The 18725-nt window shown below is 38.2% G+C and overlaps 1 protein-coding gene across 9 annotated transcripts in view; it reads left to right on the forward strand.

The window, feature by feature from the left end:
* Positions 1-18725, forward strand: part of IL1RAP (interleukin 1 receptor accessory protein) — a 131202-nt gene that overhangs the window by 32934 nt on the left and 79543 nt on the right. For all 9 annotated transcript variants that reach the window (XR_011529140.1, XR_011529139.1, XM_008540784.2 and 6 more), the window contains exon 2: positions 8216-8280. Coding sequence is in view for 7 of the 9 variants with exons in the window: in XM_070582521.1 (XP_070438622.1) it covers positions 8216-8280 (65 nt within the window). In the remaining 2 variants the exon portion in view is untranslated. The remainder of the gene's footprint in view (positions 1-8215; positions 8281-18725) is intronic.

The raw sequence follows: 18725 nt of genomic DNA on the forward strand, positions 1-18725 counted from the left end.
AACAGTCACACTTAGAACTCCAAGTTCAGTGCTCTTTTTAAGATTCTCTTTCACCTTATCTCACTGAAAACCTGGTTCTAGTTCTCTCTTATATTATATTATAAATGTCCTCTCAGAGTTCCAAACACTTTGAAGCTATTTGGTAAGAAAGGGGAAGGCTATATCTAAGAGGAGTGTGCTAATGTTTTCTAGTGTGAACTTTGACTCTGCTGTTGTATCGAGATTAGCAACACTGGCTTGATATGCTGAAAGCTGGGACAGTTCATTGATCTCTCTATGTACCTCTACGGCTAGACTTTCCTGGAACATTCCGTACTTAACGACAGGGCTGTGTTATTTTCAAAGTAAATTTTGAAAATAGAAACCATATTTAGGTTAAAACGGCTTTCATTTGTTTAAACTGTCTAAAAGGGTTCACAAATCATTTGTGGAGCTCTTAAAAAAGAAAAATCATGCCACTTTAAAAAATACATTTCTAATTAACATACAATAAAATTGACTTTTTTTGAAGTACAGCTCTATGAATAAAAACTGATGTATAGACTCATTTTATCACGGCCCCAATCAGGATACAGAACTGTTCTCTCTCCCAAATGACTCTCTTGTGCTGTGCCTTTACAGTCGCTCCCTCCTATTACCTCTAGCCCCTGGTCTGTTCACTGTCCTTTCAGGGATGTCAATTAAATGGAGTTGGATAGTCGGTAACCTGTTGAGACTGGCTTTTGTCACTTAGCATGATACCTTTGAGATTCATGCAAATTGTTGCCAATAGCTCCTTGTTTTGTATTGCTGAAAAATAGTCTCTTTTTTGGATGTACCAGCGTTTGTTTATCCATTTGCCTGTTCAAGGATATTTGAGTTGTTTCTAGTTTTTGGCAATTAATAATAGAGCTGCTGTAAACATTCATGTACAGGTTTTTGTGTGAATGTAAGTTTCCATTTCTCTTGGGTAAATACCTAGGAGGGGGATTGCTAGATCCTATGGTAAGTTTAACTTATAAGAAACTGGCAAATTGTTTTCCAGAGGCTGTACCAATTTGTAGTCCCAGCAGGAGAGTTCCATTTGCCCTGTATTCTCTTCAGCACTTGCTGTTGTCAGTGTTTCTTACTTTAGTTATTCTGAAAGATGTATAGTAGTATCTAATTTTGTGGTTTTAATTTTTATTTCACTTATGGCTAATTATGTTGAACATCGTTTTGCCTTCTCAATATCCTTTTTGGCAAAGTGTCTCTTTAAGACTTTTGACATTTAAAAATTGGATTGTTTGTAGCGTGATTCCTATAACCTTATTCTTCTTTTTGAAAATGGTTTTCAGGGGCCGGCTCCGTGGCCAAGTGGTTAAGTTCGGGTGCTCCGCTGCGGCGGCCCAGGGTTTGGATCCTGGGTGCGGACATGGCATCACTTGTCAGGCCACGTTGAGGTGGCATTCCACATCCCACAACTAGAAGGACCTGCAACTAAGATATACAACTGTGTACAAGGAGGGGGTTTAGGGAGATAAAGCAGAAAAAAAAAAAAAACGATTGGCAACAGTTGTTAGCCCAGGTGCCAATTCTTAAAAAAAAAAAAAAAAAGGAAGATTGGCAACAGTTGTTAGCCCAAGTGCCAATCTTTAAAAAAAAAAATGGTTTTCAGTATTTAAGGCGTTTCTCTTGCCATGTAAATTTTAGAATCAGCTGGTCGGTATCTATAAACAAACCTTGGATTTGTGATTGGAATTTCATTACATTTGTTAATTAATTTGGGGGAGGTTGACATCTTTTCTATGTGGAATCTTTTGATCCACGAATAGGATATGTCTTTTGTATTGTTTTCTATTACCACTGCAATAAATTACTAGAAACTAAGTCTTAAAACAACATTTGTTTGTTATGTCACAGTTTCTGTGAGTCAGAATTCCAGGTTCAGTGTGGCTTAGCTGATTCTCTGTTTGGAGTCTTACAAGGCTAAAATCGAAGAGTCAGCAAGCCTGCATTCGTTTCTAGAGGCTTTGGGGAAGAACACACTTCCAGGGTTGTTGGCAGAATTTCACTTCCTGTGGTTGTGGGCCTGAGGTTCTCATTTCCTTACTGGCTGTCAGCGGGGAGTCTCTCTCAGCTCTTTAAGGCAGCCTGCATTTCTTGACATGTTGCTACATTTATCTTTAAACATCAAAGGCCTATCGAGTTTTTTTCTGCCTTCCAATTTCTTTGGCTTATCCTTCTGCTGCATTTCTTTGACTTTAACCAGAGAAAGTCCTCTGTTTTTAAGGACTCATATTATTAGATTGAGCCCATCTGGATAAGCCAGTATAATCTCCCTATTTTAAAGTCTATAATCTTAATCATATTTGTAAAATTCCTTTTGCTAAGTAGGGTAACATAACAGGTTCCAGAGATTTAGGGCCTAGGACCATTCTTCCAACTGCATATTTCCGTTTATTTAGGTCTTCTTTGGTTTCTTTTATTAATATTTTGTAAATTTCAGCATACAGATCTTATACATGTTTAATTAGACATCTCATTTTTTTAGTTATTATAACCAATCCTTTTAGACATTTTTGTTTCCCATTGTTCATTACTAGTATATAGTATTATGTTTAATTTTTTTCTGTTGACCTTACTTATTTAGTTCTGTTTTTTTTTAATAGATTCCATTGGACTTTCTATGTTGGAAATTATGTCATCTGCGAATAGCCTTACGGCACCAGTTAGGACTTCCGTTGTGATGTTGAATAGTACTAAGAATGAATATCGTTGCCTTGCTTCTGATTTAGTGAAAAAGTGTTCAGTCTTTCAACATAAGATGTAATGTTAGCTGTAGTTTTTTTGTAGATGCTTTTTATCGGTTAGAGGAAGTTCCCTTCTATTCCTAGTTTGCTGAGAATTTTTATCATGAATGGATGATGAATTCTGTCAGATGCTCTTCCTGCATCATTTGATATGACTATGTGGTTTTTCTTCATTAGACTTTTCAAATACTGAAACCAGTCTTGCATTCCTGGGATAAACTCTGCTTGGTTGTGGGATATCTATAGATTTGTTTTCTTGTGCTGTCTGTGGCAGGTTTGGGAATCAATGTTGTGTCATAAAATGAATTGGTAACTCTTTTGTTCTCTTCTATTTTCTGGAAAGGATTATGTAGAATTGATATTGTTTATTCTTAAATGTTTGATAGGATTCACCAGTGAAACCAAAGCTTGGAAATTTCTTTCTTTGGAAGGTTTCTAACTGCAAATTCAATATCTTTTAGTAATTATAGGACTATTCAGATTGTCTCTTTCATTTTGGGTGAGCTTTGGTAGTTTGGTTTTCAAGATATCAGTACATTTCATCTAAATTGTGGAATTTATGTGCTTAGAGTTTTTAGTATTGCCTTATTACCATTTTAATCCCTGCGTGATCAGTAGTGATGTACCCTCTTTTATTTCTGATATTAGTGATTTGTGTCTTTTTTTCTCTTCTTGGTTCACCTGGCTAGAGGTTTAGCAATTTTGTTGTTCTTTTCAAAGAATCAAATTTGATTTCATTATTTTTTTCTGTACTTTTTATTTTTCTGAATTCTTTGATCACGACTCTTCGTTATTTCCTTGATTTTACTGCTTGGTTTATTTTTCTCTTCTTTTTCTAGATTCTTAAAATGAAAGATTAGGTTGTTGAGTTGAGATCTTTCTTCTCTTCTAATGTAAGCCTTTAATGCTACCAGTTGTCCTCTAAGCACTGCTTTAACTGCTTTAACACATTTTGGTATTTTATATTTTCATTTTTGTTCACCTCAAAATATTTTCTAATTTCCCTTGAGATTTCCTCTTTGACCCATGGATTATTTGGAATTACATTCCTTAATTTCTATGTGTTGGAAATTTTCCTACTATTTGTCTTCCATTGATTTCTGATTGAATTCTATGATTGGAGGATATGCTTTCAATTATGTTAAATTTGTTAAGGTTTGATTTGTGGTGCAGGATACGGCCTATCCTGGTGAATATCCTATGTATACTTGGAAATAGTGTTCTATTATTTACTTTTTAGAGTCTTCAAATAGTTGCTGCATGCGTTCTGCCTACGTTTATAGCTGCATTCATTGAGAAAGACAGGGTAGAGTGTGCTTACTTCATTTTACCCAGAATCAGAGCCTTCCATGTCACTTTACTGAAATTTTTGTTTACTAATAAATATTAGTTTCTGAAATATTCTGCACAACCATCCTCTTATGGTTCAAAAGACTGTAAATTACGTAAAAGATTGATGGGGAAAATAACTCTGATTTCATAATAAATGCTATCTCCTTTTCTGTAAAATGGGATAATTAACTTGTCCTATGTCTTTCAAAGGCTTGTCTGTCATATCTTAGGTGGGCATAGATGCAAGACCTGCTCAAACTTTATCAGTAAGTTAGAGAAGGGAAAAGGAAGGATCTGGATGGGGTTAGGACTCAAGGAAGTGATTTGGCTGCAAGGCTGACCTGGCATAGGGATGATCGTCTAGTGTTTGTGCCTTGGTGTTAATGGCCAAGTCTTCACTGGGCAGGTCATAGCAAAGATTGTCTCATCAACCAGGAATAAAGCAGTTAATAGCAGCTTCATGGTTACCAGAGGATTTTCCAGCTTGGAGCAAAACCTTACAGAGGGACAAAATGCAGGCTCCTGGTAAAGAGTGCTGATGAACACCAGGTTGACGGTCCAAGGCCCACCAGCCCAGGCTGGTGGGCTTCCAAGAGTGGCTGTTATCTGAGTGTGGAGCTGTATGTGGAATCAGGGGAATGAGGGAGAAATCTAGTCCTGTGGCCTGGTAAAATGCCGCTGTTCAGAAGGAAGGCTGAACCAATGGTAATTCAGAGATAACACCAGCTTTGGGGCAGCAAATCTAGTTTCAGCCTCTCACCTGCTGGCCCAGTGAGAGAATCCAGTAGTCAGGGCTGGCTCAGAGCTAAAGAGATACTGAAGCTTATTAAGCCTACAGAATGCAGACAAGGGAAGGGTTTATATGCAGGGGTAGATGTTAAGCACATATTAACAATCATCATTACCATTTTTGTTGATTACTTAGAACTAAGTCCGTATTTGAAACATTTTGCTAGAAGATATAAGCATCTAAGTTGTTATACTGGGAAACAGCTATGAAATATGAAAGAACTACTAATACCTAAAAGGGGAAGTATGAAAATGATCATATAGCAAGTAAAATGGATAATGTGGGAAAAGCTGACTGGAAATTTATTATGTGTGGGTTCCAATCATCTGAAGCAAGGGTAGAGTCTCCTAAACCCCATCACAATAATTTAAAGCTAAGTTGTAATTCAGACCGTGAGAAACCGTGCATTATTAGGCAGGTTCCTTTGAGCGTCTCCTTCTCTGAAAATACCCAGCCCCTTCCCCTCCAAAAAAACAAGAACCAGAAGTGTGTTACTAGTCACAATAATAAAATTCTGAGGCAGGATGCAAGACGATGTTAAATGAACCACTTTTCTCCAAGAGGTTTTAGACCAGCCAATCGCCTCCCACTAACCTTGGTACCTTTAGTCTGTCAAAATCAGCCTGCATATTCATTTTCTTTTTAGTCTGCTTTATTCTAATTCATCACAGGCAGGACTGGCCCTGGATTCGTGTTTGCACACGGGTTATCTTTATATTAGCCTTACCTGGATGACCTGACTCTTTGCTGCCTCCTACAGAATCCAGTTACTCATGGGAATATCAATTAAGGCCCTCAATCACACTAATTAGAACATCTTCTAAGTGTTACTTTAGAGATTCAGCAGCAGCGGCTTATAAACAGGCAAATTGGGAAAATCTAGAGGTGTGAGGTTTTTGCTTTTTTTTTTTTTTAACAGCCAAAAGCAATTTGGGAGGCTAGAGTGCTTTAGCTTAGCTGAATATTTGGGGCTGAAATTACTGTGCCCTGAATCTGCAGTAAAATATCTAGTTGCTCTCCGTTGACAAGGATTCATGCAGAATTATTAATTACTTTTATTAATGACTTGGATGTGGACCTAGGTGGCATGCTGATCAAATTTAGGGATGACACAAAGCTAGGAGGATAACAATTATTGTGATGACAGACTCCGGAGCCAAAATGATTTCAAGACAGAATTTAGTGGCAATCCATCCAATACATGCCTGGAGCAATGATCTCCATAAGGCACAACTTGATGATCATATCAGTCCTCTAATCGGAATCCTTCAGTGTTTCCCTATTTGCTATTTAAATTAAACCCCAATTCCTTAGCCTGCTATTCAAAGCCTTGCCGTATTCTGATCCTAATACTTCATACTTTCCAACAAAATCTCCTATAGTTCTTTTCCTAATACCCTGCGCTGGACCAAACTGAATTATTTATAAACTGTTCCTATGTATGTTTCATGCTTTCCCTATCTTTGAGTATTATTCTCCACTGAGTCTCTTTGCCCTACACTTTCTTTCTCCCTCAATTCTAAATTTCCAGACCAGTTCTTGCTCAGTTAAACTCTACCTTTTATGTTTAGTCTTCTTTGATTGCCTTGGCTGGAGTAATCTCTTTCTTTTGCTAATCTTCACTAACACTTATCTGTTCCTCTCTCTTTTTATCACTGTTTACTTTGTATTGTAGGGGTTTTTTGTACACATTTTAAGTCTGCTAGACTCTGCCTAGTGCTTCTGTCTGATAAATGTTTGCATATCCTACAGTACCCCTGCGTGTGATTGTTCATGGTTGATGATGTTGAAGTGGTTCGCATGTGGTTTATCTCCTCTGCTCGGGAGAATTGCCTTTAGAAGAAGCCCTACCTCTTGCTCTCCAGAGGCCCCTGCAATTATATCATAGTGACTTGTAAACAGAAAGTGTTCGCTACGTGTTTTATTGAATAAATGAATGATTGGAGGAGAGAAGAGTTCCCTAAGGTAATGGCATAGGAATCGGAAGGGAGTGATGATCGTAAGAAAAAGAAATTTAATCTGAGGTAAAATGATTGTTTAAGATATAGTAGACTCACCAGGAATTTGTGTACAATCATGCTAAAGAAGGAAACACAATATGAAGTAGAGATTTTTGTTAGTGTGTGGTCAAGAGAGGTGACAGGCATCGGAAACTCGCATTGTCCTGTAAAGTGATCACAGTCTGGATTGCTCAGACAGTACCAGTTTATACCTTTTGTTTCAGTGTAGCACTCTTAAAAGTGTCCCCTTTTAAATGCTATGATATTCTCACCCTATTTTTCAAATGCCTCTTTCATCTTTTTGAAATGGTCGTTCCCTGTGGTTGTAGAACTTGTGGCATGGGCTAATATTTGGGATAATATACCTGTAGTTAGCCAGATGTGGGTATAAATCTCATCTCTTTCATTTACTAGAAATATGATCTGGACAAGTGACCAAGATGTCCATAAGCACCCTTTTATGGCTGTTGTGTTCAAAACAGAAAGCAGAAGTCTTGAATATGGAATTTCTCAGAAATATCCATCTTTCAGTATTTGTAACCCTACAGAGGTTTTATCAGGGGCCAGATATGTCTAGGGTAGTAGGGAAAGAAATATTTCACAGAGTTGATAAATCTCCAGGCCTTCTTTATTAAAGATCACACAACTAAATGTAAGGGCATGGTTCTTGCTAGTTGGCTGTCTCAGCTAGTTGTCAACAGAAAGGCTAAAGATCATAGAAATTGGACTCCAGCCTCATCATTTGTCTCTTCCAGTGAGAAGAGGAGAGCAGGCACAGCAGGGCATGAGGTTTATGTATTTCCTCTTACTATAAATTCAGAGTGTGGCAGACTGCAGACCAAGTCTGAATCGAGGATTTCTAGACTTTCTGTGCATCACTAAGAAGAAAAAGTGCCTGGATCATAAAATATTTCCAATTGTGCATAGACTAAGGGAATTCAAAGAAGGGTAACAAGATCAAATTTATTTGTGAGAAATGTGACTCCTGGTAAAAAAAGTCCAGAGGACTTTTAAAGCAGACAGTTATATTCAATGATTAAAAGACATTTCTGGAGTCAGATTGCTGGAGTTTGATCATTACTAGTTTCTAGCCAAAAGATCTTGGTTATGTTATTTAAACTTGTCTCAGTTTTCTTAACTGTAATGTGGGTGTTTAAAAAAAACGCCTATCGCATTGGTTGGTCCTGGCAATTAGATTTGTTAATATTGTAAAACTCTTAGAACAGTTCCTACTCTATGGTCAGCATGCATATGCACTAATTATTATTTAAGGAATTGAGAGTAATAAGTAACCTCCCTTACCTTTGTACTTATGTTGACAGGATGGGACTTCTGTGGTGTGTAATGAGTCTCTACTTTTATGGGATCCTGCAAAGTCATGCCTCAGGTAAGTGAATGGCTTTTGACAGTCTATTAAAATGCAAGTCATGAATAGGGTAATGTGTCAACTCTTTCTGAAAATTAGTTAAGAAAACATAATGTTGTCTATTTCCACTGTCTTCTGTGGTAGCACAGAATCACACATATGAGAGAATCATAGAATTTTGGTGATGGGATGAGCCACTGATATCTCTGGTCTTTGTGGGACACAGTACACTTGAGGCAGTGGTCTGGTGTGTATAAATATAGGAATTTTCCCTCACTTTCACATCCAAGCCAACTAGAGCCCTCCTTCTTTCCCTTACCTCAGGTGGTATGGGAAAAGAAATGACAGTGATGGTAGACTGACTCTGTTTTCCAAATTTGAGCCAGTGGTAGACAGCCAGTGATAACACTCCATTAAGACCTTGTAAGAGCAAATAAATCATGATAGGTTTCTGTCTTACTCCCTCTACCTAGGAAAGAAAGTACCTGTCATTAAGTTCACTCTTTCTTTGGATTTTACTTCATAAGAGGAGCCAGCCAAAACCTTTACTGAGTTTGAATAACCGAACTCAGTCATCATGAACCTGATCATATGAAATCAGAATTACAAGGGATTTGAAAGTTCGTCTGTTCAGGTCTCCTCTCATCTCCAGAATTACTGCTCTGAATCATTTGATGGTAACTCTAACAAGCGACCATCGAGTGCAATCCGTTATGTCTTTGGACTGATCAGATTCTTAGAAACTTTTAGTACATATTCCTGAAATTTGTCTCTGTCATACCATACATTTCTTTGGTTCAGATTCTTTATTTAAATAGAATACACCTAATCTGATGGTTCTCTTAATTTTAATTCAGGAAACCTAGATATCTTCGTTTAAAAAAGCTTCTCATGTATAATTTTCCTGAAGACCTTGGCAGTACTTTGAATCTCATTGCTTTAATTCCTCTTCTGTGTGAGAGGCCTTCAGAAATGTTAGAATAGTGATCATATAACCTTGATGAGTGTTCTTCAATAGATGTCTTCAGGTATTCTTCACATGGCGTGGATTTGAGCCCTTACCATCCTGATATCTTATCTGGGTGTGTTTTAGTTTTTCTATGCCACTTAAAGCATTTTCTTGGAAGCCAAAAATAGCACAAAAGGAGGGGTAGAACTAGGAGAGAGTACCGCTCAAAGCTGAGAGAAGTACAGATAACTTTCCACCTTGTTGGCCCTTGGGGGCTTCAGAGAGGAAAGCTTGTATCGTAACCAGGGCTGATATTCAGCTGAGATACACTAGTAAACAGCTCTACTGCTTGTTTAGGCCAACATCTGTCTTGGCTGACTGAGTGTCCCATTTGACTGGTCAGTGCCATGATGTCCTGATTTTTAAACATGTTGAATATAACCCCTGATTATAATTAGTTCTTATTTGGTTTAGTTCTATGCTTGAATATTATCTGCTTATAGAGGGCTTCCCTAACCATCTTAACTAAAATAGCCCTGCCAGTCCCTCTCTATTCCTTTGTACTGCTTTAGTTTGTTGATAACACTCATCATTTCTCGACATAGTAACTCTTTCTCTTCTCTCCTCTTCCTTTTTTCTCCTTCCTTCCTCCTCCTTCTTCCTCTTTTTCCTCCCCCGACTCCTTGTGCTTTCTCCATTCTTTCTTTCTCTCTCTCTTTCCCTTCCTCCTCCTCTCTCTATTTCTCTGCTTTTAAGTTACCTGAGGATAGGGACTTGTCCTTTTTGTTTGTTAATAAACACTTGAAAGAATGATTGACGCATAGACATGTAGTAGGCACTCCATAGCTATATATTAAATGGATGAAAAAATGTCCCTTTGCATCCCTTTTTGCCAAAATGGACAGTTTTGTAATAGAACTTGCTGAGATTCATACCAGCAATCCATCAGTGTGGTCCTCACCTTGAAGGAAAAGGGAGAGGTGACTGTGTTACTTTTGCAGAGAGATCAGTGAAGTCTCAGAAGCCAGTGGATGCTGGTGCCTCCCCAGCAGTTCTAGTCGTGTTGCTTTTCTGAATGACCTTTTCTGTAATCCATCCAAGGAACCCCCTCAACCCACCCCAAATGCTGTTGGAAAGTGAGCTTTCTACCCAGGAACTGTGACTCATAATTCTGCCGGGGAAGCTGACTTCTTGAATGAGATGAGTTCTCATACCAGCCCCATTGAGTCACCATGGGAGCAGGAAACATGTTGTAATCCCCTCAGCCCATCTGGCACATATTCATTTGCCTTCTCTATGAAAAGGTATATTGTGTCTGTGTCAGTGATGTGCTTCCTAGTTGGAGGGAGAGGAACAAAAAGGAAGCATTGTTGACAAAAATAAAAGGGGCTACTGGCTCTGGACTACTAGGGGTAAAAAGGGATCATTGCACATCCTCTCCTGCAGAAAGGTATTGCCTCTTACAGCACTGTAGATGGCGGCAGACTTGTTGGTGGTTCATGAGGCTCCTGCTGTGCATCAGGTACTCATCTTACTGGAATCAAGATCAATGTGAGGACAAAGGAAAAATCACCTGAAAACCCTAAAGCACTGTACATACCTATGATATTAGTATGATTTTTGTCTTGTTCTGGGACCTTCCGTGTGGACCTTTCTCTTAAGGAACCATAGCAACATAAGACCTTTAGTTCCATGTGGTATAAACTGGACTTAAAGGCACACAATTCTGACTTGAGAACATAGTCCTTCTGGTAGCAGTACTGTGATTTCCTTCTTCACTCAGGAAGATGGGAGCCACAGTTTCATCTCAGGTGGTGATAAAAGCAAATAATCAAAAAACGGTATTTACTTTCTTTTAAGGAGTTAAAGCTTGGATAGTTATAATAGTGATAATGTAATTATAATGTGGAAGTTAAAGTGGTAATAATAAAGCTCTCTGCTGAGAAGGCACTTTGCATTTTGCATATTCGATGTCCTTTGATTCTCACACACAAACCATGGAGTAATCAGGCTGTAACTCTCCTTTTTGGATTAGAAAATTAAGATCAAAGTGATTAAGTGAATCACCCAAAGTCACAAAGCTGATACTTAGCATAACTGTGACTTCAACTAGTTCTTCAGTTCCCAAGATCCATTTTATTTTTACCAGATATACTCCTCTTGGACTCTACAAGCATATGAACAATTTAGAAAGAAGATTAAGATCCAAGGGGTCACAGGTTTAGCTAAATGCTAAAGAAACACTCAGTAATCGATTTCTTTGCTTTCTAGATAGGGAATATCTTTACTCCCCCCTCCTCCAAGATGTTTTCTTGAGGAAGAAAATCACTGTAATGTAAGCATAAAACTCAATATTCCCATTTTTGTTTGTTATAGTATTAAACACGACCAATACTAAACCCGAGGAAGTTCTCCTTTGCAAGAATTCCAAAAGCAAACTTCATCTCATCACACATTTTTCTCTTGATGTGTTGCACTGGCAGCGTGTTAGAAAGTTGAACTGTTAAAACTGCCTTTAGAGTAGAAATAAATATTTGGAACTTGTGATTTCAAGTTAGGGAGGTAGTAAAAATGGCACCACATTTAATATGGCAGATTTTAAAAATATTACCATATCAAAATTATTTACTACACAGACCACACAAAATGATAGCAATGCATTCCCAAAAAGGGGCACACACACACACACACACACACACACATCTTTGAATATTGCTTTGTATTTCAAAGTCAACAAATTGTTGACTCTGTGCCAGATGCGCAGCTAAATTTTACACACATTGTCATTAACTTCACAGGAAACATTGGCGGGGGAGGGTGCAGGAGATTCTTCCATCCATTTTATAGTTTAGGAAATGAAGAGCCAGGGAGGTGGCCTCAGTTAACAGTGCTCGTGGTGACATGCCTGATAGAGCTGAATTTTGAAGGCTGCCTTGACTCCAAGAGCAGAGCTCTTCCCTTTATACCACATTACCTTCTTTTAGGATTTGGTTCTGCTAATGGAGGTAGGATCTCTTAATTTCTTTTCCATTATTTTAAGGAAATTTGCAGAGGATGGAAATAGTCTTTTGGCTTACTGAGAATGAATTATACTCTGCAAAATAAATAAGTAAAAACACTGTGGTTTACCAGGAATCAAGGGACATTAAGTTCTGACTATTCTACTTTGTGAGTTGTTTAATGATATTAAAAAAATCGTTTAATCACTTGGTATCACTGTGTCCTTACTTAGAAACCAAACCAACTAACCAACCAACCAACCAACCAACCAGAGCAAAACCCCAACCAATTCTACCTTCTTACTTTTTTATTAAAGAGCATTATAGGCATTATTGTATGTCATGGATATACACATCGTACTCTGTTCCTGTTATTCAATTAAGGAATTTCTAATGACAAGTGTTTATCTTACAATGATTTCACTTCATTCTAAAGATCATGTCTTTGGCCATTTTATATTTTAGAATTCAGGGTAAATAAGGAAAAGTTCTTGTTGTAAGCATCTTGCAGTAAAGTCTGGGAGAAAGAAGAGGAAATAAATACCAAATAGAATGCCATGAGAGGGTAGAGAAAGTTATCAGTCCTGTAGAGAGGTATTGGGGAAGACTTCTCAATCAAAGAACAACTGTTCTTTTGAAGGAGAAAATACGTCTCTTATTTGAGAACAGAATAGTGCAGTGCAACTGAAGGGATGGCATGAGGACATTTAGAAGCCAAGCTGGAAGGTAGGTTGGGAACAGATTGTGAAGGACAGCAATCCCTGCAGGTAAAGAGAATATTCTTGTTTAATGTATTGTAGATATAGTTGGCTTGTTCTTTTTTTTTTTAATTCTCTCTTATTCACTTCTGCCGGGACATATAATATTTTCAGTGCTATGTAATGGTTCTTTGAGCTTTTGGTAGAAATTCAATTTGTTGCTGCCCCCATGAGCTCATATTATTTGAATGTCCTTTATGAAAAACTCCATACTTGGATGTACTTGTGACATTCAGTCCTGTCTCTGTTGCTCATGGCTGGTCATCCTGAACACACTTCATTTCTGTGCAATTTAGTCCAAACATTTGGAGAGTGTCTGAAGAATACAGTTTCATTTTATTCTTATACCTAAAGGTCATTGGAATTACAACATTTCACCCTGTTGTCCTTTGAATACTGCCTCTTAGGAGCAAGTATTTTCACCCTTTTTCCTTTTTTTAGCTGCAGTTGTGTTTTGAAACAGGCTGACGTTTATTTTAATTTACGTATACTTCCCAGAGGTGGGTGTTGAAAAGAGGTTTGAGTGCCACAATTTATTGGCCTGATGCTGACTTTGCTAATATAAACTTTCTAGAACAGCTTCCTGTATCACACTGATAATTCTATGTTTAGAAAAATGACCTGATTCTTCCCTCACGTGGCTATGTAGTTAAGGGAAGTCAGTCAGTATTTTTACAGGAAATACATAGATGTTCGTGGTTGTAGGTGACAGTGTCTGGTTTATAAGAATTTACTCTGCCCTTTGAATCACTTTTGTTTCTGCATTTTTTCCCCCCAGAACATTTGTTTCTGCCATCTTGAGATGAGCTTTATAGAACCAAATCACCAACTTGATTATCAGTGACTCACTCCTGGGCCAGTTCTCACCCATTCCGATTCCACTGTTTTTATTTACTTATTTTTTGAGGAAGATTATCCCTGAGCTAACATCTGCCGCCAATCCTCCTCTTTTTGCTGAGGAAGACTGGTCCTGAGCTAACATCCATGCCCATCATCCTTTACTTTATATGTGGGACACCTGCCACAGCATGGCTTGACAAGTGGTGCATAGGTCTCTACCTGGGATCTGAACCAGTGAACCCTGGGCTGCCAAAGCGGAACGTGAGAACATAACCACTGTGCCACTGGGCTGGCCCCATTATTCCACTGTTTTTAAAATTTCTTTTCTATTTAGCTGATTAACTTCTTTAGAAAATAAAATATATATCCACTCTCAAGATAACAAAATATTGATTGCTTTATTTTTAAATCCACTGGATGCTGCTATCTCTCATTTATTTTTTAGGGACAGAGAAAAAGATGGATACATTTTATAAATAATCTGGGAACCTCAGTCAATAACTTCAAGTACTTGTCATCCAAAACTATAAAAACTGATATATAGAATTTGCTTCTTTTGTCTTTCTCTGTTTTAGAGGCAGTAGCAACAATGGAAATACAAAATGAGAGAAAAAAGATAAAATAATCACGGCCTCAATAATCTAGACTTGGCTGAGTTCTGTTGTTTCATAAATTTCATTTCTCCTTCTGTCAGATTCGAAACTCTTGGTATTTCTGTACGTTATTGAGAAATATATGTCACTTTCCTGCAGTATTTGTAGGATCTGGAATGATAGTTTGAGGTTCTTTGCCCGTCAGTCCGTTGTTTTTTATCTTCTGAGATAGTTTCATATTTTTTGAAGTACTCCTTGAGTTAGGCAGGAGTGTGCATTGTGATATGTACACCAAGGTAGTGATGTTTGCATTTTTCCCTTAGCTTATATAACAGAACATTGTGGTCCCTTTAAAGTTTGGGACCAAGTGAAGAATATTTGCCAACTCTGCTTCCTCAATGGAACTTGTGGGGCCTATGCCGTAAGTGTAGATATTCGAGAGGAAAGAAATGGAAAGAGAGTGCATCCCTCAGTCACTAGTGGTTTTTCTACATAAATACAGCTCTTTATTAACATAATATCATGGGTTTTATTTGATTCGTAATTACTTAAACTTGCATGCAAGTCCAACTATAGTTGAATTATAGGACTGTATTGTTAAAGCAAACACAGATATACAAATTGTTGTTCCCAAGTGAATTTCAACCATTATTAACTATTATTTACCTTAGCTCTGTTTGCCCTTTTTTACTTTGGGGAGAAATCATTAATCATTGACTGCGAACTTGTTTGCTATTTAAACACATTATACCTAATAGCTTAAACTGGTGAACCTGAGTTCAGTCTGGCCCTCTCTACTTCCTTTGAGACTCTAGCCTGCCCCAAAAGTTGCTTAATGAACTAATTTTTGCTTTTCAGAGAGAAAGCACTAATTTTATCCTCATATTTTCTAAGTTGCTTTGAACCTTTTGATCTGTCTGGTCCCCAAGGGAAAATTGAATTTCTCTTATGCAAGACTGTATGATATCCATGGCTTGATTCTAAATGCCTCTGAAGCATTTTTTACTGTCCACTCAAGGTAAAGGAAAGTGAAGAGAAGGAGCAGGGAGGAGGAGAGAAGAGGAATAGAAAGGGAGAGAGTAAGAGAGAGAAGAGAAAGTGATAGAGATATATACGGAGAGAGAGATACAAAGAAAAAGATAGAAATACAGAGACAGTCTCCCCACAGAGGGACTTGTTGGAGTAGATGCAAACCCAGGTGTATACTTTTTCAGATCATAAAAAACTTTTTTTAGTACACATTTAAATATGCCCCCTTTTTTCCTGAACTTTACATTGGATGGTATCCTTTTAGAAGAGTTCAGTGTTTTCTAGGTTCTTATTTTTTTTGACATTCTGGCTCTTTCCCTCCTTCTTAGTATAGTAAAGTAATGAGAGGAAATAGAAGCCTTAAAATAGTATAGAGATTTTCTTACATCTAGAGCACCTCCAGCCATGAGAGCCATCAGCATCTCCAGGAATAATGCTTTGTCCACCGGGATACTTGTATTCTGAAGGAAGTGTATAGCAGAGATGGTGGAGGCACAGAGCCGTGTGCAGCCTCCATGATAACAAAGGGAGAGGAGATAGCAGGCAAGAATATAGGACTCTGGATCCCCTTTTGCATTCTGCATACGTAAGGTCTAAGGCAGAAAAGTCTGCTATTGTTTGCAGTTGGCACTGAGCTGTAAAATGTCTTTCCTAGTAGCAATGTACGGCTTGAGGCTCAGTAGAAACGCAGGTTGTATTCAGGTCTAAGAGGAGAATAATTTGTTTGGAGAATAATTGAAATCATGGAAATTGTGAATAGAGCAATTAGTAAATGGAAGTGTTGGAGGAGTCCCTCTTACTGCATACAATGCTCTTAGTGAGATACTAAGGGGAATTTCAGGAAGAAAGTGAAGACAGGGTCTTTGTTCCTGGTTGCTTTATTTGAGCAAATCCTTAGTTATTTCACCATTATTACTCCAAATATCCTGTTATTAAAAAGGTTCTTCCTCTCATCTACAATGCAGCGATAATTGATGACGGCAATAATAGCCATGAAGCGTCATACAATATTGAATTTTATAATCACTAAAAGAGGATCATGTTAAGCTAAGCATAGCTTTAAATATCTTTTATTCTAATTCTCTGTAAATTGGTAATAATTATGTAGTGGAGGTGTGTGTGTTTGTAATACAAAGAAGGAAGTTGAGGGAAGTAACATTAATTGAACTAGAGAATATGTATATATACAACATTCATAAATTTATGAACAGCCCCATAAGCTAGAGATAGATGTTTTCATCTGTCTTTACCAGTGAGGAAATCCAGATCATAAAAGTGAATTAAAAACCTAAATTAGGGGCCAGCCCGATGGCGCAGCAGTTAAGTGTGCACATTCCGCTTCGGCGGCCCAGGGTTCGCTGGTTCAGATCCCGGGTGCAGACATGGCACCGCTTGGCAAGCCATGCTGTGGTAGGCGTCCCACATATAAAGTAGAGGAAGATGGGCATGGATGTTAGCTCAGGGCCAGCCTTCCTCAGGAAAAGAGGAGGATTGGCAGCAGGTAGCTCAGGGCTAATCTTCCACGCGCCCCCAAAAGAACTTAATAGCTTACTATAGCTATTATGTCGCAAAACTTGTATACCCGTTTGACTTTAAAATGCATGCTATTTGCACAATACCATGCTGCCACTGAATTTGTATAATTAAAACTCTTCACTTGCTAAATAAGCCAGTCATGCTGCCTGTCAGTAATTGACAATATGGAGCACACATCTTTGAAAAGAAACATTCAACCAATTTGTTAAAAAAACAGAGAACATAGCATGTGATTTTTCATGTTGCAAATACTACTTCAAATTGAGCTGCTCCAAGATTCCGGAAACATCTGCAGGACCTTTCAATTGCATTTATTCCGATTGGATAAATTTTCCCACAGTTATAAAAGATTTCCTAAAGGACATCAGTTCTAAATAAGATCACGGATGGATGGTGGAAGGTGGTTCAGCGCGGATACAGTGAGTTTAAGTGGAGGGGGATGCTCTTAAACTTAGTCTGCTGCCTGGCTGCTTCGGCATTATTTATGGGGCTTCCCATGTGACTCAGAGATACTAGCTGTAACTCCCTGTTTTTTCCTTCTTACCCAACTTCAGCAGGCTCTGTCCCTCCTCCTAGGTGTTAACGGACTTTGTAAATGATGTTTACACATGGCTCAGAGATTTTTTGGTACCCAGTGGAGTACAGGTCTAGAAAATTCTTTTCAGTCTAAATATATCAGTTTTTCTCCTGCTAGATTTTGGCAGTGATTGCGTGTGAATTTTGAAATCTGATGGTGGTTTCACTCCAAGTTCCATTTTATTCCTGATGGAGCTAGAATGTTTTATTTTTCTGAGAAACTGTCACTTTGTGTGTGTGTGTGTGTGTGTGTGTGTGTGTGTGTGTGGCAGCAAAACAGCTGGAACAACTGTCACCTGGATACAGCCAGCACAAAAGATTGGGCTGGGGGCATTATCACCAATCCATACGTAGATGCATTATTTCACTGGCTGTGAACTCTCCAGAATTACAAACTGAAAATTTGTTCAGGTTTAATGCACAAGTTCTCTTCAGTCCCAGAGAAATCAGTGTTTCCATAGGCTAGTTATCCATTTTAAAGCATTTCATGTATTTATCACAGAAGGAGACTTTTATCACAGAAGGATAAATATTTCCCTCTTATTTTGAGAATGCAGCTTTGTGATTTAATAGAAGAAGGTCGAAGATCTATATAACCTCCACATATAGGGAGGCTGGTCCTTCATGATTAGATGTGAAACCCATCTCAGCAGATGTTTCCTGGGCACCTGATACGCGAAAAACTTTGTACCACAGGGAGTGTAAAGATGAGTAAGACACTTTGCATTCATTCATTCATAATGTGTGGGTATGTGCTTGACTGTGCTTGACTATATTTATTGGTAAACAAGACAGAAATGATCTCTGCCTTCATGGAGCTTACAGTCTTGGGGAGGGTGTGGGACAGAATAGAAGTAAATAAGCACTTTTTAAAAAAGTCATGGGGCATTACATTGATAGAAAGTAATTGGACAATACTCCCATTGTCAGGTGGTTAGGGAAGATCTATTTAAGAAGATGACATTCTATTGAGAATTAAATGATTTTTAGAAGAAGAGAATTGAAGGTTCTTTCTGTTGAGAAAGAACCACCTATGCAAAGCAGAGAGAAGGCCATGAGATGGCATGTCAGAAGGCCTGAACCCTAAGGATCAAGCTGCCAGTGTTGCTGGAGCGGCAGGAGCAAGGGAGAAAGCAGCATGAGCTGAGGAGGAAGGGGTAGGCAGGGCCCAGTGCTTATCAAGGTA

The sequence above is a fragment of the Equus przewalskii genome, chromosome 18, assembly GCF_037783145.1.
Source record: "Equus przewalskii isolate Varuska chromosome 18, EquPr2, whole genome shotgun sequence".
Lineage (NCBI taxonomy): Eukaryota > Metazoa > Chordata > Mammalia > Perissodactyla > Equidae > Equus > Equus przewalskii.